The sequence below is a fragment of the Euwallacea similis genome, chromosome 1, assembly GCF_039881205.1.
Source record: "Euwallacea similis isolate ESF13 chromosome 1, ESF131.1, whole genome shotgun sequence".
NCBI lineage: Eukaryota > Metazoa > Arthropoda > Insecta > Coleoptera > Curculionidae > Euwallacea > Euwallacea similis.
In genome coordinates, this window is record NC_089609.1 from 7,124,226 (window position 1) to 7,142,814 (window position 18,589).

Below are 18,589 nucleotides of genomic sequence, written 5' to 3' on the forward strand. Positions count from 1 at the left end.
ATACGGGGTGAGACCTAATGGAACCGACACAGAGCAGGTGCGCGGAGGGGACCTCAAAATGTGACGATTTGTTGAATATTATTTTTACGATTTCTGGTGAGGAGATATTAACCTCTGAAATTAGCTTGTAATCTTCTATAAACGACATATTTCTGTAACACATTATCATAATACAACCAAATTTGGAATATGTTTTATTGTTGTCAACATCTTTAATTGGTAGAAGTGTGAAATTGATAGATCCTTAATAAGGGTTGGATTAGGGGCAAGGTAAGATCTAAAAAGAGTCAAAATTTTTTTTCTGTCAAGTAAATAACAAATGGACAATACCATTTAACAGCAAATTTAATTCTAAAACTTTTATTTGCCTTCGAAAATTTATCGAAAACTTTATAATTTTTGATAAAATTGCAGTGTCATGGTATAGAACCAAATCAAATTTAAAGAGATTTAAAAAGATTGCGAGTCAAAAACGATGCAGTTTTTGACTAGTAAGTTGTTTTAATTTGCCAGTCATGCATGTGACAGATATCCTAAATGTGGGATTAAATCAACGCTATTATTTATTTGTTTATATATTTATTTTTATTTAAATTCGGAGGTCAATATCACTTCAACTATTAACCGTAGAAAAAAATTCAAGAAATCATTAAATTTTGAGGTCCCCTAGACGCACCTGCTCTGTGTCAGCTCCGTTACGACCCACTTTTTATAAATTATCCCATTATATGACTCAAAAATTGAAAGTCGCATAATGGCGCATCATATGAGTTCATATTTAGAGGTTTAAGGCGTTTAAAAATTGCAACAAAGTACAGATAAGTATTATCATGTAGAACTTGACTGTGGGGGCTCCGACGGAGTCTGTTGATACATATATGAAAGCTTTTCTCTAGGCATTCTATAAGCGCTAGCGTAGCACAAATGGAGCTGTTTAGGGTTTTGTCGTGAGGCCTGAAATGTGGTTGATAAAAGAAAGATTGATTTCGCCTTAAATCAAACAAAATTGAATGTAAATAAACGAAAATACATTGTTGGATTTCTTTAATATACAATTGATTACATAATAACAGTATTTCATCGCATTGCTATTATAATATAAAAAAAGTGGTAAATAAAGTAGTTAGAATTATTAAAGTTTTTAATGCAATTGCCGCGTGTACAACGTGTACAGAAATCCAAAACTCGGATTTAAATAAAAAGATTCTAAGTACTTTCTAGATTGTAAGGCGACCGATCCATCTTGACCTTTCAGAGCCAGTGGGGGGACCTCACGACGTTCCGTGTACATTTACATTTTTCTTCAGAATTGTAACCACAATTTTTCTCTTTCTAAACGAATCTTCAATTGAATCCTGGTAAAGAAGCTAAATGTAATTTAAATACGTAGACATTTTTTCTTACGTGTTGGCCTCTTTGTCTGATTAAAGAGATTTGAACGTCAAGTACTAGAAAGTTCAAATAATAGTGCGAATCCTGGGTAAATCAATTTGGAGCTACTGTGTATGCAAAATTGTAATGAAAAACTACATCATTAATTATATTTAGAACTACATCATTTGAGCGATTACCATAATCATTAGATTACGTAGCATTTTATAAGATTATCAGTGTGAATCCACATCACCTTTCTTTGATAAACGAAAATTATGTGCACAGTTAAAACTTTTTGAGTAAATTCTTGTGAACCTACGTCTTTGTGAGCCAAGATAAACACGATGGCACGTTTAGACATTTAATATATTGATCAATTATGGTTATTTACACTCATATAGAGTAGCAGCTCCAATCCTGATTCTGACTCAGACGAGGAGCGCGCACTCAGAGGAAATTTTTTTAGTTCCGTTGATGAAAACAACTACGAAACTCTAAAACATTTTTTTGAAACACTCAATCACTTATTGATGTTAAAAATAAGAACGACAACAACAATCTCCTGCAAAAAGCTATCAAAAGAAGGAAAAGGAAAATTAGTCATGACGAAAATACGAAAATAATCGAACTTTTACTAAGTAAAGGGGCAGATTCAGAGGCTACAAACGATTTCGGATATAATATGTATAATCTACTCGAAAAAAGATCCAAAAAGATCACAGATAAAGTTGACTAGACTCCGGTGAAGGACCTACTTTTATTTGGGAAGAACGAGGGCAGTAATATAATAGAACCTATGGAAACTGAGGAATGGAGTTTCACAAAGAATTTTGAGACATACAAATCCAGTGGTTTGAAAACCAGTTTACATAGAACGATCTATCAGCTGCGGCTGCTCTTGCTATTTCTTCATGAAGAATCATCAACAGCTTGTTTCATGTGGAAGTTGACTTCTGGGTAAAACTGCTGGCCGTGAATGATATTATTTTGAAATTCATTCTGAGCACGCATATGATTCGATTTTATTAGCAACCGAAGTAGACGTAGCTGATAAATTTGATGACGTGGTTTTGAAGTTTAAGACTGACGAGCAGGGTAAATTTTCTTGGTGTTTCTTGCAGGCCAAGCATATACAGCACATAGAAAAAAAAATCACTTCATCACAGAGGGTAAACTATTCAGTGCTAATGACAAAACAAAATTCCTTCTTGGCAATTATTTCCAATTTTTCTGCCAAATTAAAGACAACCATTACTTTAATGGTGACGAGTTTGAAGAGTTTACCTTACGTACCAATACGATATTCGATGATAGTGTGAAAAAATATTTTAAAGAAGATAAGCAAGTTAAAACAGATAAAATACTATTATATATATAAGAAACCAAGATGTGCGAAAATATAAGTTAACGGCAATCGGTAAAGAGAAAATTAAAGAGGTAGTACAGATGCTCCTAGGTTCAAATAACAAAATTGGTGAGAAACAAACAAATAAAAAAAACAACTAAAAAACCACACGAATTCTACTTCATTTGATAAATTTGTGAACTCCTCAAACAGAAATGGAAGGAATGTGCTACAGCACGCAATTTTAATTAACCAAATGGATTCTATTGGATATTTGTTTCAAGACTTGGAACTTCGTACTCTGAAACAGTTGATACTTGTCGACTTTAAGGGAGCGACGATTCTACATGATGTAGCTAAAATCACAACCCGGGAAGATGTGGACATCATTATAGAGGCTATTCGAAAGTGCCTTGATACAAGTGAAATCACTAGACTCTTTCTCTAATTAACCCATCAACGAAAGAGCAGTTCCTTGCATGGCTTAAGCACCTTCAAAAACGAATCGATACCGGCTATTTTGAAGTTCGTTATGGACATTTTGAAAGAAGATAAACTTATTCAACTCTTATGTTCACCAGATAAAGACGATAGGACAGGATTGCACTACAACAGTGATGTAATACTTATTCAGTTATTACAATGGCTAACTAATAATAGAGAAATGTTTGAACGTTTGGTGCTTTGGCAAGACACCCAAGGATATACAGCCTTGCGTATGGCAATGATGCTCAATACGTCGACTCAATCAATGGAAACTTTACTGAAGATTATTAGAAATCACTTAGGTAGTGAGGTATTAACTAGATTGTTATTGATACAGGATTTAGAAGAACTGTCAATATTGCAATTTTCGTGTCGATGCAAATATAATGCCAAGTGCTCTAATGCAATATTGAGATATGCAAAAAAAACTTAGATAGTTCAGCATTCGACTGCTTCATTTCTGTAATTGACTATGGAAGCAGAAATATCTTACATCACATATTTTACTCTTCCCGCGACATTTATATCGAATGTTTGAAAAATTGTGCGACATCGAGGTGTCGGTATCAACTATTGTCTGGAGTTAGACCCAGAAGAACGAACCGTTCTACACCATTTAATTGCAAGTAATGAAGTGGAAAATAGTTTTCTGAGAGATCTGGCGGAAATTCTCGATAAAGCTCTATTTTAAAACTTCTAATAGCAGTTGATAAAGAACAAAGAACATTTTTACATGTGACCGAAACCAATACCACACACTGGCCAATCGGTTTTCAAAGTGAGCATTGTATTCTATTATACTTTTTTTGGCATTGATACATTTTGTGAGTTATTAAGCATTCGAGACTGTACTAACCAATCAATTTTCTTCTACATCTTTGCCCATGTTAACCAGAGTACCTTCGACTTCCTGTCAGGATTTCTAAGGTATGTCATTGAGCATTACAACTCCTGCCGCCCTCTACTATTTCATATTAACGGACAACATCAAAACTTCCTGCATATTCCATTAAAACAAAAATATGCTGTTGAAGAGATGTACAATAAATATTCCTAGAGTTTTTCACCAGAATGTTCCCCCAGAATGTTAAGGAACTTTGTAATTTATTGAGAGCCAAAGACTCTAAAGAGAAGACGCCGCCTGACTGTTTATGTTTTGCATCTTATATGGAGCAATTTAAAAAGAATTTTTGATTTTATGCTAAAGTGGTGCCTCTATCGCTAACCTTGACATGGTTTGAGGATATAAACTTTGAGATTCGGTTGTTGTGGATTTTGACGGATTTGCTACGCAACAACGTGTTGCCGGTGGTGCTTGATAAAATGTTCTCACACGAGGAGGGACAAGTTATTCTTAATGAAGTATTTATGGGAGGAAATGTTGGGAAGCTGTTCAAGTATGCAAAATTTTATATTCAAAACAATCAATTAATAAGACCGGGGTCAATGTTTTTAAAAACATGATTGTATGTATGGCCATTCAGTTGATTAAGTTTTATGTTTTCATGTTATATCAAGATGTGTGAATTATATTATTCTTAGAGGTATTACTTATTGCTACTTTTTTATAGACTAATCCGCTTCATCCCTCATCAGGGAAATCCAGGCAGAGTGAATCAAAATCAGAATGATAAATCAGACATGTTTTCAGTTTGTAAGACTCCCAGCAAGTAACTCCAAAAAACACCTGAGAAGTTGTTAGATGTCTTATAGAAAATTTTTCTACTATAGTGAGATTAGGTTTTGGTAGAGGAACAGAAACAAGTTTTTTCCTTTATTATAGTTTTATTAGGACAAAGACAAGTTAGATCTGGATATTATGATATCACATTTACGTATAAGTAAATCATAACCATCGGTAATTTAGTTTACACAGACAAGTATAATAATATTTATTTTATGACACATTACGCTATTTCAATTGACATCGAGTATGGAAAGTGAACAGGTTTATAAGCGCATTAGGGCGAAATTTACTTTGATGTGCTGTTAACTTCAACTGCAGGTTTATTTCCAAGGAAACGTTGAAATAGAGCACAAGTATTGGTCAGATTCGTGATTTCTATGGAAACTAGCTTGATGTCAAAGTTAACAACACATTCATAATTTGGGCCTTAAGGGATCAAGTTTACTTCATTTTTTGATTCGACTCATTGCGGCCTGGAAAATCACCTTCCGTCAACCTCATCGTGTGATGGCTTGATATGTTACTGGCGCAGTTTAGCTCAATTTTTCAATACAAAATATGGGTCAAATTCTTAACGTAACCTACAAGCTGTAAACTGTATGTAGATATAGAATATTTTTAAAAAGAGTCGCTTTGACTGTATAGCTGATTGTAAATTAACACCCTGTATATTTTGCAGAAAGTTTTTTGACGGATATGCGCATTTGGAAGCCTTTGTTCGATTTCTGTTTATATTGACTTATTTTTGAGGTATGGCAAAGAGTTGATCAGAGGCCTCGATATGTTGGAACATCCACTACCGTAACCAGTTCAAGGTGCATTGCATACAATTAATATCTCAAAATCGAAATTCGACTAAGTAAGTTAATCAAAATACTTCTTGCCTTTAAATTACGGGCGTGCTCTATTTTCAAGGCATATTACCAATTTTCGTAGCTGTTTAATAATTATTTAATGAACAAGTAACACACGACACATATTTATTATTATATACTATTCCAACTTCGGTCGGTGCCATGGAAATAAATTGTTTTGTTCCTATATAATTGATAGACCGTGATAATGTCTGAATTTGAAATAAGAAGGAGGTTCGAAACAAATGTAAAATTTTAGCAAGCATCATGAGCTGAATTATCCCTAATAATGATTGCCCGATTTTTATAAGTTGGAACAGCATATACACAGCAAACATGGTCTATTTTTGAAAATGCAAAATAGTACTATAACAAAAATAAACTTCACTTTCACCTATTGAAGAGATTGATGTTGTGCGTATATTAAATCTAAGAAGTACGTGCTAACCTGAACCAATTTGAACACACGAAAATTGATTTTTTTTCTTCATCGCATTGAAATCAGTGGCCTAGAGCAACTACATAAATAAATTTTTAAACTAAATACATCAAATATATTAATCTTTATCTAAATTTAATTGTCACAAACTGCTCTCTATACGACACTGATTTTTTGAGAGATATACAAAAATGGATTTCAGTTTACCAAGGAATTTGTGAACATTCTAAAGATATAAAAATCGAATTTCTAATCAGATCAAAATCGATGGCGTAGTTCAATTTTAATGAAAATAATGTTTGTTTAAATTTAATCCTGCCAAATTACTCTCTGCACAGCACTGTTTCACAAAGAGAAATTTACGGATTATCTTCTATTTATACCGGAAGCTCTGGACATTCTATGACATAAATACCGACATTTTAACCACATTAAAGTCAGCGAATCTTCTATAAGCATAAAAATCCATCTTCTAGTCATATTATCACATCAAAATTAGTAACATAGAGCCATTACAAAACAAATATTTGTAATCTTTTCAAATTGGCTTCTATACTAGATTGATTTTATTCAGAGAAATCTCTCCAGTGTTTTAGCCGGATTTCTGCATCCATAATGGATTTGAACAATGTCCGTTTATCCATTGTATTAGTGCATGTTGAGCTGGTTAAAATATGGCATGTAAGTACTAGCTTGTTCGAAGTTTGGAATTTAACGCATTATTAGGTAGGAAAAAATGGGCGATAATGTAATGCAGAGAGATTGTCAAATTGTATTTCTGAATGCGTACATATTTCTCAGTAACAGTAGTCATTACAATACAATAAGCGTTTCGTAACGTATAAAACTCTTCATGCACTAATGGTTCTAAACTTCTGCAACTGATAACAATAGCTATAGAATTACATAAATCTAATAAACAATCGTTTATAAAATATATTTCTAAACATTATATAATATTAGTCACACAGCTGTTGTGCAAAAGTAACACACTCCGGTGAGCCCTTCATGAAAACTGAGCTTATTTTAATATAGGAATGGGTTATACAAAAACATATTTACAATAAGAACAGTCAGTGCGTCGAGAAGAACGATTGATCTAATTAGAGGTCAAGATTGTTACTTGTCAAATGTGACATACTCATTTTTGTAGAAAAAATATAGGGTAAGAACTTTAAGGAAGGGAGTACAAAAACTATTTTTTGCACACTTGCCTTTACAAAACACTTCTGGGCTGTAGCGCCCCACACGTGTACAGGGTGGTTCACTATTCGATGAAATAAGAGGTTATTTTGGATTTTTATCAGCCATTTTTTACGTAATACATAATTTAATATTTACAAGCTTATATGGATATAAATTACTAAGTAGATAAGTGAAAATATAAATATTTGATACTTAATATAGGTTTTAGTTGCGTGTCTTAAAGAGATCAGTTTAAGCTTAAAAACGTCGTCAGCTGATCATAATGGATACGTTGAATTTTAAATCAAAAATAGCAAATACAAGAAAATACGGTACAATTCAACTGAGTTATGAAGTGATGGTATCTGCTTTCATTCTGTAACTACTTATGAAATGAAACTACTTTAGTCATCAATTTTGATTAAGAAAATTGGTACTTTATTTTTCAAATCTATTTTTTAGTTCTCTGACACAACAGACAGAATGTAGTAAAACTGATTACAATTTTTAGAATCAAAGGTTAATTTATTGTATAAATAACTAATAAAAAAATGGAAATATCAAAAACAGCGAGTGACCTAGTCACTGAATTCGGTTAATAATACAATTCACTAAGAGTATGGGAACGACCAATGATTAGATTTAAGATGACACATGTACCTCCAAAAAAAAGCACCATCATTGAAAACTAGATTGTGAGGGAGATAAATCAATTTGTATCAGAATGAGAGTTTGTAAGGTTAATACATCCTGTGCTAGCCATTCGATCGATGTAAATCTCTTTTGAACGGAAGTGTCAAAGAAGGAAGAAACCCAAACTGAGATAGGTCACCTGCGCTAAAGAATCAAGTAGAAAATCTGTACTGAAAATCCATGGTATAACAGTCACAGTTAATATTCAGTTTACCTTTTTATGTATGCTCTTGAGAAAATTAAGCTGTTTAAGGTACGAAGTAGAAAGAGTTGAAGACAACGAGAAAACTTAGAATTGAAAGATCGGAAAAGAGAATTCACTGTATGCAGATTCGGCCGGGAAAAGAATACTAGCGATTTGTATTTCGGATTTTTATTACTGACAAGCGCAAATAGGTTGATGTGACAATGTGAATTATACTGGTTGATGTGGAACCTAGTTGATAAAATCGCAACGAAAAAAATGAACCATATAGTAAGTCCCAAACAAATGTTAGAAAAATGATTAGGAACTTCGTTACAACAAACTAAAGTCTCTTTGAAACAAGATTTAAAAATGTTTCTTCTATATGCATCATTGTCAAATTTAGTGAAAAACCTAAATCTCATCGAATCGACCACCCTGCAAATGTATTTAAATCTCCATAAAAATAAATCCCTAATTAATATTCCTTACTCTACTTAACGGCTATCCGTTGCCTCTGTTTTTTCACAAACTCCACCGCCATGCGGTCGTATGTTCGAGACTCCAATATCTGAAGAATCGGGTGATCTGAAACATTAACACACAAGTGAAAATTCTGCCATAACTCGTATCACTAATGTTCATACTTTTGTAATGTTGCTGCATGAGTACCAGATCCATGGGTTTCAAACCATGGAAATTATCCGCCGAAGAGTTTTCCGCTACCCCCGATATGGTGCCTAAGGGTAGGAAAGCCTCCCCTGCAAAGTCGTTCGCTGTGAGCACATCGTGATCCATGACCGTGAATGCAATCATTGCCCCAGGAGCCCTAAAAATGGGGTGAATTCCAAGTTGATTACCACTCCAACAGAAGTTGGACATTTATATGGTTATTCAAAGTTGATGCATTCACAACAACAAAAATCAGACATAGCCAAGGAAATCAGTTATTTTGTCCCTCTCTAATTAACGAATAATAGTAATAGTTCAGGTTGACATTTGATTCAAATGAAAAATTGAGAAATGCCAAATATTAGTTGGCATGTGTTGAACATCTAACCTCACTATATTATTGACAACATCGACAAAATGATTCAGTGTATGCCATTTGTCAAAAATTTTTTACACAAAACTTGTTAAGAAATTATCGAACTTCAAAGTTGTGGAAAAATATATGGTTTTTGTAAAAAAGATTTGGTTGGTCAACAGCATCGCAAAGCTAATGTTCCATCCTATATTTAATTTTATTTGTTTTACCATATGTTCTTTTATTTAATGTGGTAAAAAAATATGTTTGCTATATCCAACCGATTTTGCATAAAATTGATCCATTGGTACCAACCTGCATTGCTCCAAGGTAACGCTAAACTCGAAACATTCGTCGAAAATTGGGTGCAACGTCTTTTTGTGTACGTTAGTCTGTTGTTCGTTGCAGTGAGGAAAAATTCGTTTTGGGAGAAGTTCAATAATGACGAAGGGATCACTGAAGCCGTTGGGGTCCAAGGGGATAATGTCACGGGCGTGCAATACCTGTGAAAACATATCTTAAGTTACAACAAATATTTTGTGCAGTTGGTAGCTGTTCAGAGTGGAATAATAATTCTTTTGTTTGGTTTGTCATTCTGTTTAAAATAAAAAAGTTGAAATCTGTTTGTCATTGACTTTGAAATTTATCAAATATAAAAAAAAAATACGCAGCAACACGCTTACCGCACATGCGCATTTGGAAAGTTTCCGTTGTTTATTATCTCTCTACACGTTTTTGCACTCGTCTGTTCTTTTCGATACTTAAATCAATTTACGTTAAACTCACCTCCACACACAAAGAGTCATGATTGAAATAGGCCCTAACAGCCAAGTTTCCATAAGGGCTTGCAGTGATGTTATACTGCTCCTGCAACCGTTGGGCATAAAACATTTCTACAAGCTTCTCAGTGTCGGTCCGATGGTATTGCAACCTCTGCTCGATTTGACTGAAAGCTAGCGAGTGTAACTGCTCCGTGGTCAAACCTTGACCCTCGGCATGGAAAAAGTCTACCATCAGCTCTAAAGCTGAGTGTAACCGTTCGTGGAACATGGCGGGAAGGTCTTCATTAGTGGCTCCACCATCCATTTGATGGCTCAATTCCGCTAAGGTATACTCCCATATCTCGCAGAGCACTTTTTGGAAATTTTGAGGCAGTAGAAATACGTTCAGGGCCTTTAAGTGGGTATGTAAATAGTCAAACAGTGGGTCTACTGCTTGTTGGGTGGGTAATGTGTCGGGGGACCAAGCCACGTGGAACATGGCCTTCCTGAGGGCCTCCTGCATTTGCGGACCCACCCGCTTTAAAATGTCCATTATTCGAACCTGAAATGCTCGTATTTTCAATAGAAAATGTTAACGACAAAAGAGTAACTCACTTGAAACTGGCTTAAAGTGCTATCTAATTGATTGGTCAGTGTTGTGAAATGCAGTTCCGAGGCTAGGGTCTCTAACGTTACAAAATCGAAGTAATTTTCTGTAGCAAATAGCTTCAATAATAAAAAATAACGAAAATACTGATATATATCCTACCTAGTAAAGATACAAATTTATACACATATTCTAAATTATTGGCTGCAATACACATCTCGTCGCAGACCCTAAAAGGTCCCAGTCTGTCGAAGTAACCAGTCTCCATTAGGCTTTGATATGTGATGTCAGCGTAGAGTAGGGCTGCCGAGCAGATACAGTCCAAAAGCTGAGATAGCAGGCACACCGAATGAGCCTTAGGCCATTGCAGCAACCTCCAAAAGTCCCTCAGTTGGCAGAACATGGCGACTACATCTACTGCTGAAGAGCTGTGTTTCACTAGTTTATCTCCTTCACAGGGCTTTTGTAGATCAATTGATGTTCGAACCTATATTGACATTAGAGTTTAGTTACCAGAGAGTAGAAATCAAATGGAATTGGTCTAAATGAGTTGATAAGATTCAGGGTTATGTTTACTATTTGAGCTGATGCATAATTTTATTCAACTAACATTTAATAATTCTATGAGAGAGTTCCGACCACATGAATCATATGAAGTGGCCTTAAACATCATGGAGCTCATCCAGACAAATGTCGAGGCACATGTTTATTTATTTATTATGGTCAAAACACTAAAGTGCATTGGAAAATGTTTTGAATTCTCTCAAAAACAGGTACTGAAGTTCGTTTTGAAAAGTTAAACTGTTTTGCAAATTTTTATTTTTTCCGTGTATCTCCTGAACCACTCTGAATTGATTTACTCACAAACATATTTTTGAGTGGCCAATTCCGCAACTTTGCCACAAATAACTAGTCGTTAAGTATAAAACCTATGAATATTTGGAAGATGCCATCTAGTTTAACTAACGAACTTACTCTTTGTAACGCCTTTCCCTTACAAACTGTTAACCAGTGACTGACCGACGGTTCAAACCATTCGTGACACCTCACCAGTAGCAGTTTGTGGTCGCCACCCGAGGGAAGATTCTGACTGAAAGTGGCCAAATCTTTGACTTCCATGTAAATTGAAAAGATCAGTCTACTGTAGGCCGCATCAGGATGCTCGTTTTGGTTGAGGAAGTTGATTACCTCATCCGCCATTAATTTATCGATTTGTTTGTAAACCACGCTGAAGTACGGGATTCCATTAGTTCTAAAAAAAGAAATGTTTTGTTCCTATAAAGTCAAATAAACAAGAGCATTTTGGAAAAATAATAAAGCGATTCGAGTTTTCCCGCCTACGGCTTTGGTATTAATAAGCTTTTGGAGTTTATTCTTATCTGGAAATGTCTTTTTGGTATTTACTTACCCCTCAAATAAGGGATGGTAATGATTGAGCCCGTGTCCTAGCTGCACATAAACCTCAGAACAAAAGTCCACAAATGAGGTATCATACTCCTCAGGATTCATGATTATGTTCTTTAAGCTGTTAAACCACTCTGGGGTGCCTCTACGCAACGTTGCAACTATTTCACCCCTGATCTCTTTATTGAAGGGACAGCACTTCCAGAAAGATTTCTGAACGGAATATTCATTTAAATGAATTTTCCAGAGAAGATTGAGTATTGATCTTACCATATTAGACATATAGGCTAAGCACCGCAGGAGATACTCTAATCTGGACAGAGAAGCTGGGTGAAGGGCGGGGAAGAGTTGCCTGTGATGACGTAGCTGCTGCAGCCACCTCTCTACAGAAAATGAAACAACCTCTGGTAGGGAGTGCTTTGACGCAAACATTAATTATTAACTGGATACCACGAATGCCTCTCAGGCCCTTTTTCATCTTAAACTACGTGAAAAATTGTCCTTTATCATCACCTTTCGCCCGAAAGAGATTTATCTGACATTTTGTGCCTGCATTAGCACTGAAAGTGTATCTTGTCCCAGACAGGGGCAAGACATTGTTTCGCCCCCATTAGTAGTGCAACATTTAGAAACTGTCCCGTTCTTATGTAGTCTGGGAAAATGCTGCTTTTAGGGGTAAAGTGCTGATGGTAATTTTAAGGCCAACCAAAATACGTAAACGTGGAAGTAGAAAATGTTTGTGTGTTACTGCTCAGGCACAATAACAATTACTCTTGCACTATGAGTTACGTCAAATTGAGGTAAGTCTGAGACGCCATATGTGAAACGTGTGGTTATCATAATTATAAGAGACAGCACATCATTTATATTAGTTAAAAGTTATGCACTACTCGTATGTTGTAGTTAAATTTGGAACATTTTCATGGTTGTGGAAATTTTGATTTCTGAACAGTTCAATTTGTCGCCAATAGCAATTGAAACATTTATAATGAAATATTTGGCTCTTTAAATAAATATTTCGAATATTTCAATTCAGGTGAAATATTTCATGATGAAATACCTACTCGTAAATCATTTTTATAGCATTATTCGCAATATTTCACTGATGTTTTGTTTTTAAAATGGTTAGTTTGTCTGTTTACCTTGCATTGCATTAAACTTTTCTGCCAGCCACATTTCTTCTTCCCTGGTGAGAGTGAAATTGTGCCACGAATCCTCGATTTCCGTGAACAATTGTAGGATCCAGCGAGGGTCTAAAGGGCTCTTTAGGTAAATCCTGGAAGCTGCCACAAAGCGGGCCAGGGCGGTCTGTAGCTCGGTCAGGTCACCTGAAAATTGTTTGGTTAAGCACCCGAAATCCTGCTCGAGGCCCTTTACGCTCTATTCGAAAGGGCTTAAGTTGAATCTTCATCGAGATTGAAAGCAATTTTGAGTATTATCGAGTGTGCTTTATTTGCGTTAAGAGAATTTGTGGGTGGTGATTTAATGGTAATCGGGCGATTTTTTTAGAGCTGTGCTTTGAGATACTTAACAAACACAGATTTGGGGCTGCGGATGAGCCTTTCCTACTCTGAAATTAGGAAGTATAAAATGGAAAAATTAACATTTTTTTAAACTGTTCAAATATGGATATATGAAGAATGTTTGTAGTAATTTGTTTTCTTTTTCAGATTTCGAAGCTCCTCACAGTTTTCCAATAGGTAAGTGTATGAAAACTTACCTTGAACGGCATGCTGATGCAAGATGGTTAGAGCTGGTCCGGGCAAATCACCGCTCCACGTCCACGATTCGCGTCCCCAATTACGCAATTCGTAATCAACAAAAGTCTCATATAAACTTTCGTGCTGCGTGAGTTCTGTCCAGTTATCGTTGTCGGCGTTTCCGCGATTTTCCCGAGTGGACAACCACATTTTAAGCCTACAAAATTGTTATTTGTCATATTTAATGCGTATAACATTTAATTTTAAAAATCCCTGATAATTCGTTCTCGTAGCTAATTAACGGTTTTGAAGATACTAAGACTCAATCTGATAATTAATAAAATTTGTATTTTTAACATTCTTCTATCGAAAAGATGTTTTCAAGCGAAATCTACTGTATATTCTTCAACAATTGACCTCTCAAAAGTTCAAAATCTTAATTCAAATCGAAGCAAACAAATTTTTGGACAATTAATATTTTAACAAGGAAGCGAATTCAATTTTGTTTTTGAGATCGACTCACCTAATTCGGCCTTGCACAGAGCTTCTCTGAGACCGAGCGTCTAGCTTGAACCACCCTTCCAGTCCTGTGGACGGAATGTCGGAGAGTGGTATGGTCACACAACCCAGAAAATCGTCCTGGGAGCTTTGCCTAGCTGATTGGCAGACTTGCTTAAAAAACCTTCCTAGACCTAAGCAAAAAATAGGGAGTCCATGTTCATTATTCCTCAAGCACATAAGAAATTCACCTCTAACTCCTCTAATTTCGTTGAGTTTACTAACGGCCTCTAAGACTGAGCTTTCGTCATCGTGGTCCCAAATGTCTAAGTGTAGGGAGTCGCTGTTTGTGTCGTCGATATCGCTTCGGGACGAGAAAAGAAAGAATATTTAACTTAACCGGTCCAAGGGGAATGTCGGATGAATTTGCTATTACGAGGGTGTTCAAGACCTTTCAGGCTCGCGTACCTCTTGTAAGTAGCCTCACGTACCTCTGGGAGCAATAAGAACTCGTGGTTTCGACCGGTCTACGTGCTAAAATTATCTGCTATAGTGGTGTATGCATAACTTTAAAACGAATTCGTCTGTGTTGCTTCATTTCAGCCAATTCCAGGGGGATTAGTTGGAAATTGGAACAGGTGGAATGGAGAGCCGCTCATTAAAAGTTACCTGATTTGGTTAGGGCGTATGTAGGTGCCTGTTTACAAGAAGTTTTTGAGACAGGTCAAATACAATTCTTATCGTTAATGGGGCGGTTTGAATTTAACGTCGTTTATTCAAATTTCCATGCATTTCTCTTACTGTTTAATTATCTAAGAAATTTGTAATGGAGGTGCAACATAGTTTTAATTTATTTAGGGAGTCTTTTTGCTGATTACACTTCTTCGAACAATGGTTAGTCTTTAGAAGAAAAGCCCACTTCATCACTTGAAAATTTTTGAAGCGATAGAATATTTGAAATTAAAAGTTTAAATTATATTTCTTTCATTCATTATATCACAAGTTCATTTTTCAAGTTTAAATAATATATCTATTCGAGAATCTATCTGTATTCAGTACATCTATTCGATGCATCTCGAGTCTCAAAACAATTAAACCCTGACAGAAATGGGCAATGAGAAAACGATATATATGTTCGGCTTACGAGAAAAAGTCCTACCACCGCTGTCCGACGTACCTTTTTTGGGGCATTTTGATTAAATTTTCGAAAGTAAGCAGCAGGGACTGCATTGTGCCTCATTCAAATTCCTGGTTTTATAAACTTGCGCACCTCAAATACTGGTTTCAACTCTATTAGGTCTCGTCAGTTCTCTTCATCGCGAGTTAACTAAACGTAAGCAGAATGGGCAGAAAAAATCCTATTAGCATTTCCGTGTTCTCGTTTTTGGAAACTTAGACGGAAAGATTTTCTGTTTTGAAAACTTTTTTCAGTCGAATGCAAAAATAGTTAAATACAAGAAATTGTTTCGCATCTACAAACAAAAATTAGCATACAAAATTCAGCAACTCGAGAAATCATTCCTGAGGGTTCCCATGGCGCTGTTTTCTAGTAAGGTGTTAACTGCAGGCCAGTCAGGCCATTAGCTAAAAATAAGAAAACAAAGCTTTTTCTTTTAGTCGATGTCGGTCTAACTGATTCTATTTATAGAATCTCTTATCTTTTAGTTACATCGCACGGAGACCTCGACACGATATGTAATTGCAGGTGCACACATCGTGTAGGTAACAATAATAACATAACATCTTTAAAAGAATATCTTAATTAAGTGATCGATGGCGTATTGTTAAAATTAAAAATAAATATTTATCGTATTCACAATCAATTAGTACACGCATATATCATGGATTTGTAGTAATAATTATTAAAAAATATTGTGCACTTAAAAACAAACTTCAAACGAAATTTTGACATTTGAAAACGGTGTTAATATTGCGTTTTTCTAGTAGATACTCTACCGATAATAACTGTGACTTGTGTGAATCTAAAATAAACAAGTCCAATCTCGTTTTTTTCTCAGTTTTTTTCTCATTAACGACCTTTACTACTTCTTGAGAGAATCCTTTATTCAACTTTTCTTTGCTATATCTTGTCCAATCAGTGGCCTTTTCTAAGTGTTCAAGTTCCCTTTCCAGTTCAGATATTTCATAAATATTTTTCGTTCATTCAGATAAGATTTTTATGTCTGCCTTTTTTGTGTGGGATGATGGTTTGATCTGTTATTGAGCTACCGTTCGGTGTGTCGATAATTTGAACTAACCAGATTGCCGGTGGAGATTTTTAAACCCGACAATATTTTCAATAGCAAGGAAAAAGTTACGATCTTCAATGCAGGCTGGAAGCCTGTGTTACATTATATGTCATGTGTCCAAAAACCCCTGGACATCTTGTGGCAGTCTTTACATGAATCTTTGTATCTTTATAATTTAATTTCGAAAATGTAATGATGCATAAACGTGTCCAATTTCACCAGACCTCATGAGTTAAATTATTTAAATTCACTTCAAAATATCTGAATAAGTTTGATAGAAATTAATTACTTATAAGTTAAAATTAAAAATCAGCCCAATAGTAAATGGCAAAGACCACTCAGTAATAGCAAAGAATGTTGTTATTACGATTCAAAACCTGTTCGAAAATCCTAGATAAATACGGACAATGTACAAAGAATGTCGGTCCATATTTAAATTCTCATCGATTACCACGGCGATATCTGTTTATTGATTTATTTTTCCTCTTATTTTGTTTTGAATTAACGTCTCATACACAAGTAAGAGTTGTTCAAACCGTGGAATTATACACAACTATATAACATAAAATAATATTCACCCTCTACTAAGGATTCAATCGAACAACAGTCCTTGTTAACCTTTCAGTAACCATCTTCAGAACCTATGAAAAGATGTTCTTTAAACGTAAATTAACAGAACTAATATTATTTGATGTAATATTTTTACGCTATACATATAGGAGTTGTAAGGAGTAAATCAAATTGGTAATAGTATTTCCAAGAAACGTCTGATAAGATATTGGATGAAATGCTTTTTTAAGATTATTTAAAATTGCTGTATTAGTTTGATCATCTTCCATATTAACATTAGATGACAAATATTTATAAATTATTACATTGAGTTTTACTCATATAATTCAAAAATGAAAAATGAAATCCAATAAGTCTTAGTGTTGTTTTGTTAATATTTTAATTACATAATTTTTTATTTATTTGATTTTCTATCTTTTGTCATTTCCAAGATTCTCATATTAAATAATTGTGCTCTGAAAACGCTCATCTGTGAATTATGAAAGGCACACAGACGGTCGTTTAGGAGACTCAAAAATATAAGTGAACCTATAAAAGCTATCAATGTTCATGTAAAAATATAGTAACTCCTATTTATTTAACCTAAATTGATGTTTGTCGGTCTAGATGTAAATCTCTAAAAAAAATCGAGAAGTGGCGTATTTATTTATATATTAAGCCTAATCTGCATTAGTTTTAGTTTATTCAGCTTTAGAATCCCAGAATTAAGCGAGATTTAAATGGTAATTCAATATTTAACCGGCTCTGATTACAAATCTGGTTCCGTGCAAATTGATTTTTAAACTCATAAAATTTCCCTATTTATCACGAACGTTTTCAAAAAATTGTTCGGACAAATATATCCGAGAATTCGCAAAAGAAAGCATGGAGTTTGAATAATATAAGACCAGAGATAATCAAATTTGATTTATTGCTTTCGTGGCACAAGAATCGATGCTGTATGTGAGCTATTATATTTTAAACATTCTGAGAAATTCCAGAGGGTAAATATACGATCCAAAGGATTAAATATTACCTTAAAGGGAGACGAATGTGATAAGGCCCTTGTTCATTTACTTGAAAGCTTTCCTGGCGGTTTTTGGGCTTCACCAATAATTCGACGAAACAAAGGGTAGAGCGCACAAAAGGCCCTCGCTTTATATTATTAGCTCACGAGATCCCCATGCTGGATATCCTTATCGTGGACATGCTGTAGGTAAACGGCGAAAAATAATTCCGATATTAATTGGATATCGTGAAAACGGTTAAATGTGTATTATGCGGTCTTTGTTCATAATTTTGTAGAGAATGCAATTATTGAGTCAGTTACATGGTGATCCGTTAGGAAAAATCTGTTGCTTTGCGGTTATTTTTCGATCTTGTTTACTCTATAAAATACGCGGGAAAGAACCTTGAAACGTTTTTGTTAATCTTTTTTTTTATCTTAGTTTAGGTTCTATCTTAGTTTACTAATCTACCGTTTCCATACATAAATTCGATTCTATATTCTACAAGGGCATTTGCTTAGGACCCCCATAGGCGCACAC

At 34.9% G+C, this 18,589-nt stretch overlaps 2 protein-coding genes across 3 annotated transcripts in view; one reads left to right on the plus strand and one right to left on the minus strand.

Annotated features, from left to right (window-relative positions):
- The window catches only part of LOC136412049 (protein-L-histidine N-pros-methyltransferase), a 210,724-nt gene that overhangs the window by 41,915 nt on the left and 150,220 nt on the right, over nt 1-18,589 (plus strand). The window lies entirely within an intron of this gene.
- Nucleotides 8,280-18,589, minus strand: part of unc-13-4A (BAI1 associated protein 3) — a 59,038-nt gene continuing 48,728 nt past the window's right edge. The window contains exons 8-20 of the mRNA XM_066391216.1: nt 14,496-14,608; nt 14,270-14,438; nt 13,767-13,963; nt 13,189-13,374; nt 12,317-12,429; nt 12,051-12,259; nt 11,618-11,894; nt 10,805-11,129; nt 10,651-10,748; nt 10,061-10,597; nt 9,590-9,777; nt 8,895-9,076; nt 8,280-8,835 (exon numbers count right to left, since the gene is read on the minus strand). Of these exons, the coding sequence (XP_066247313.1) occupies nt 8,741-8,835; nt 8,895-9,076; nt 9,590-9,777; nt 10,061-10,597; nt 10,651-10,748; nt 10,805-11,129; nt 11,618-11,894; nt 12,051-12,259; nt 12,317-12,429; nt 13,189-13,374; nt 13,767-13,963; nt 14,270-14,438; nt 14,496-14,608 (2,689 nt within the window). The 3' untranslated portion in view covers nt 8,280-8,740. The remainder of the gene's footprint in view (nt 8,836-8,894; nt 9,077-9,589; nt 9,778-10,060; nt 10,598-10,650; nt 10,749-10,804; nt 11,130-11,617; nt 11,895-12,050; nt 12,260-12,316; nt 12,430-13,188; nt 13,375-13,766; nt 13,964-14,269; nt 14,439-14,495; nt 14,609-18,589) is intronic.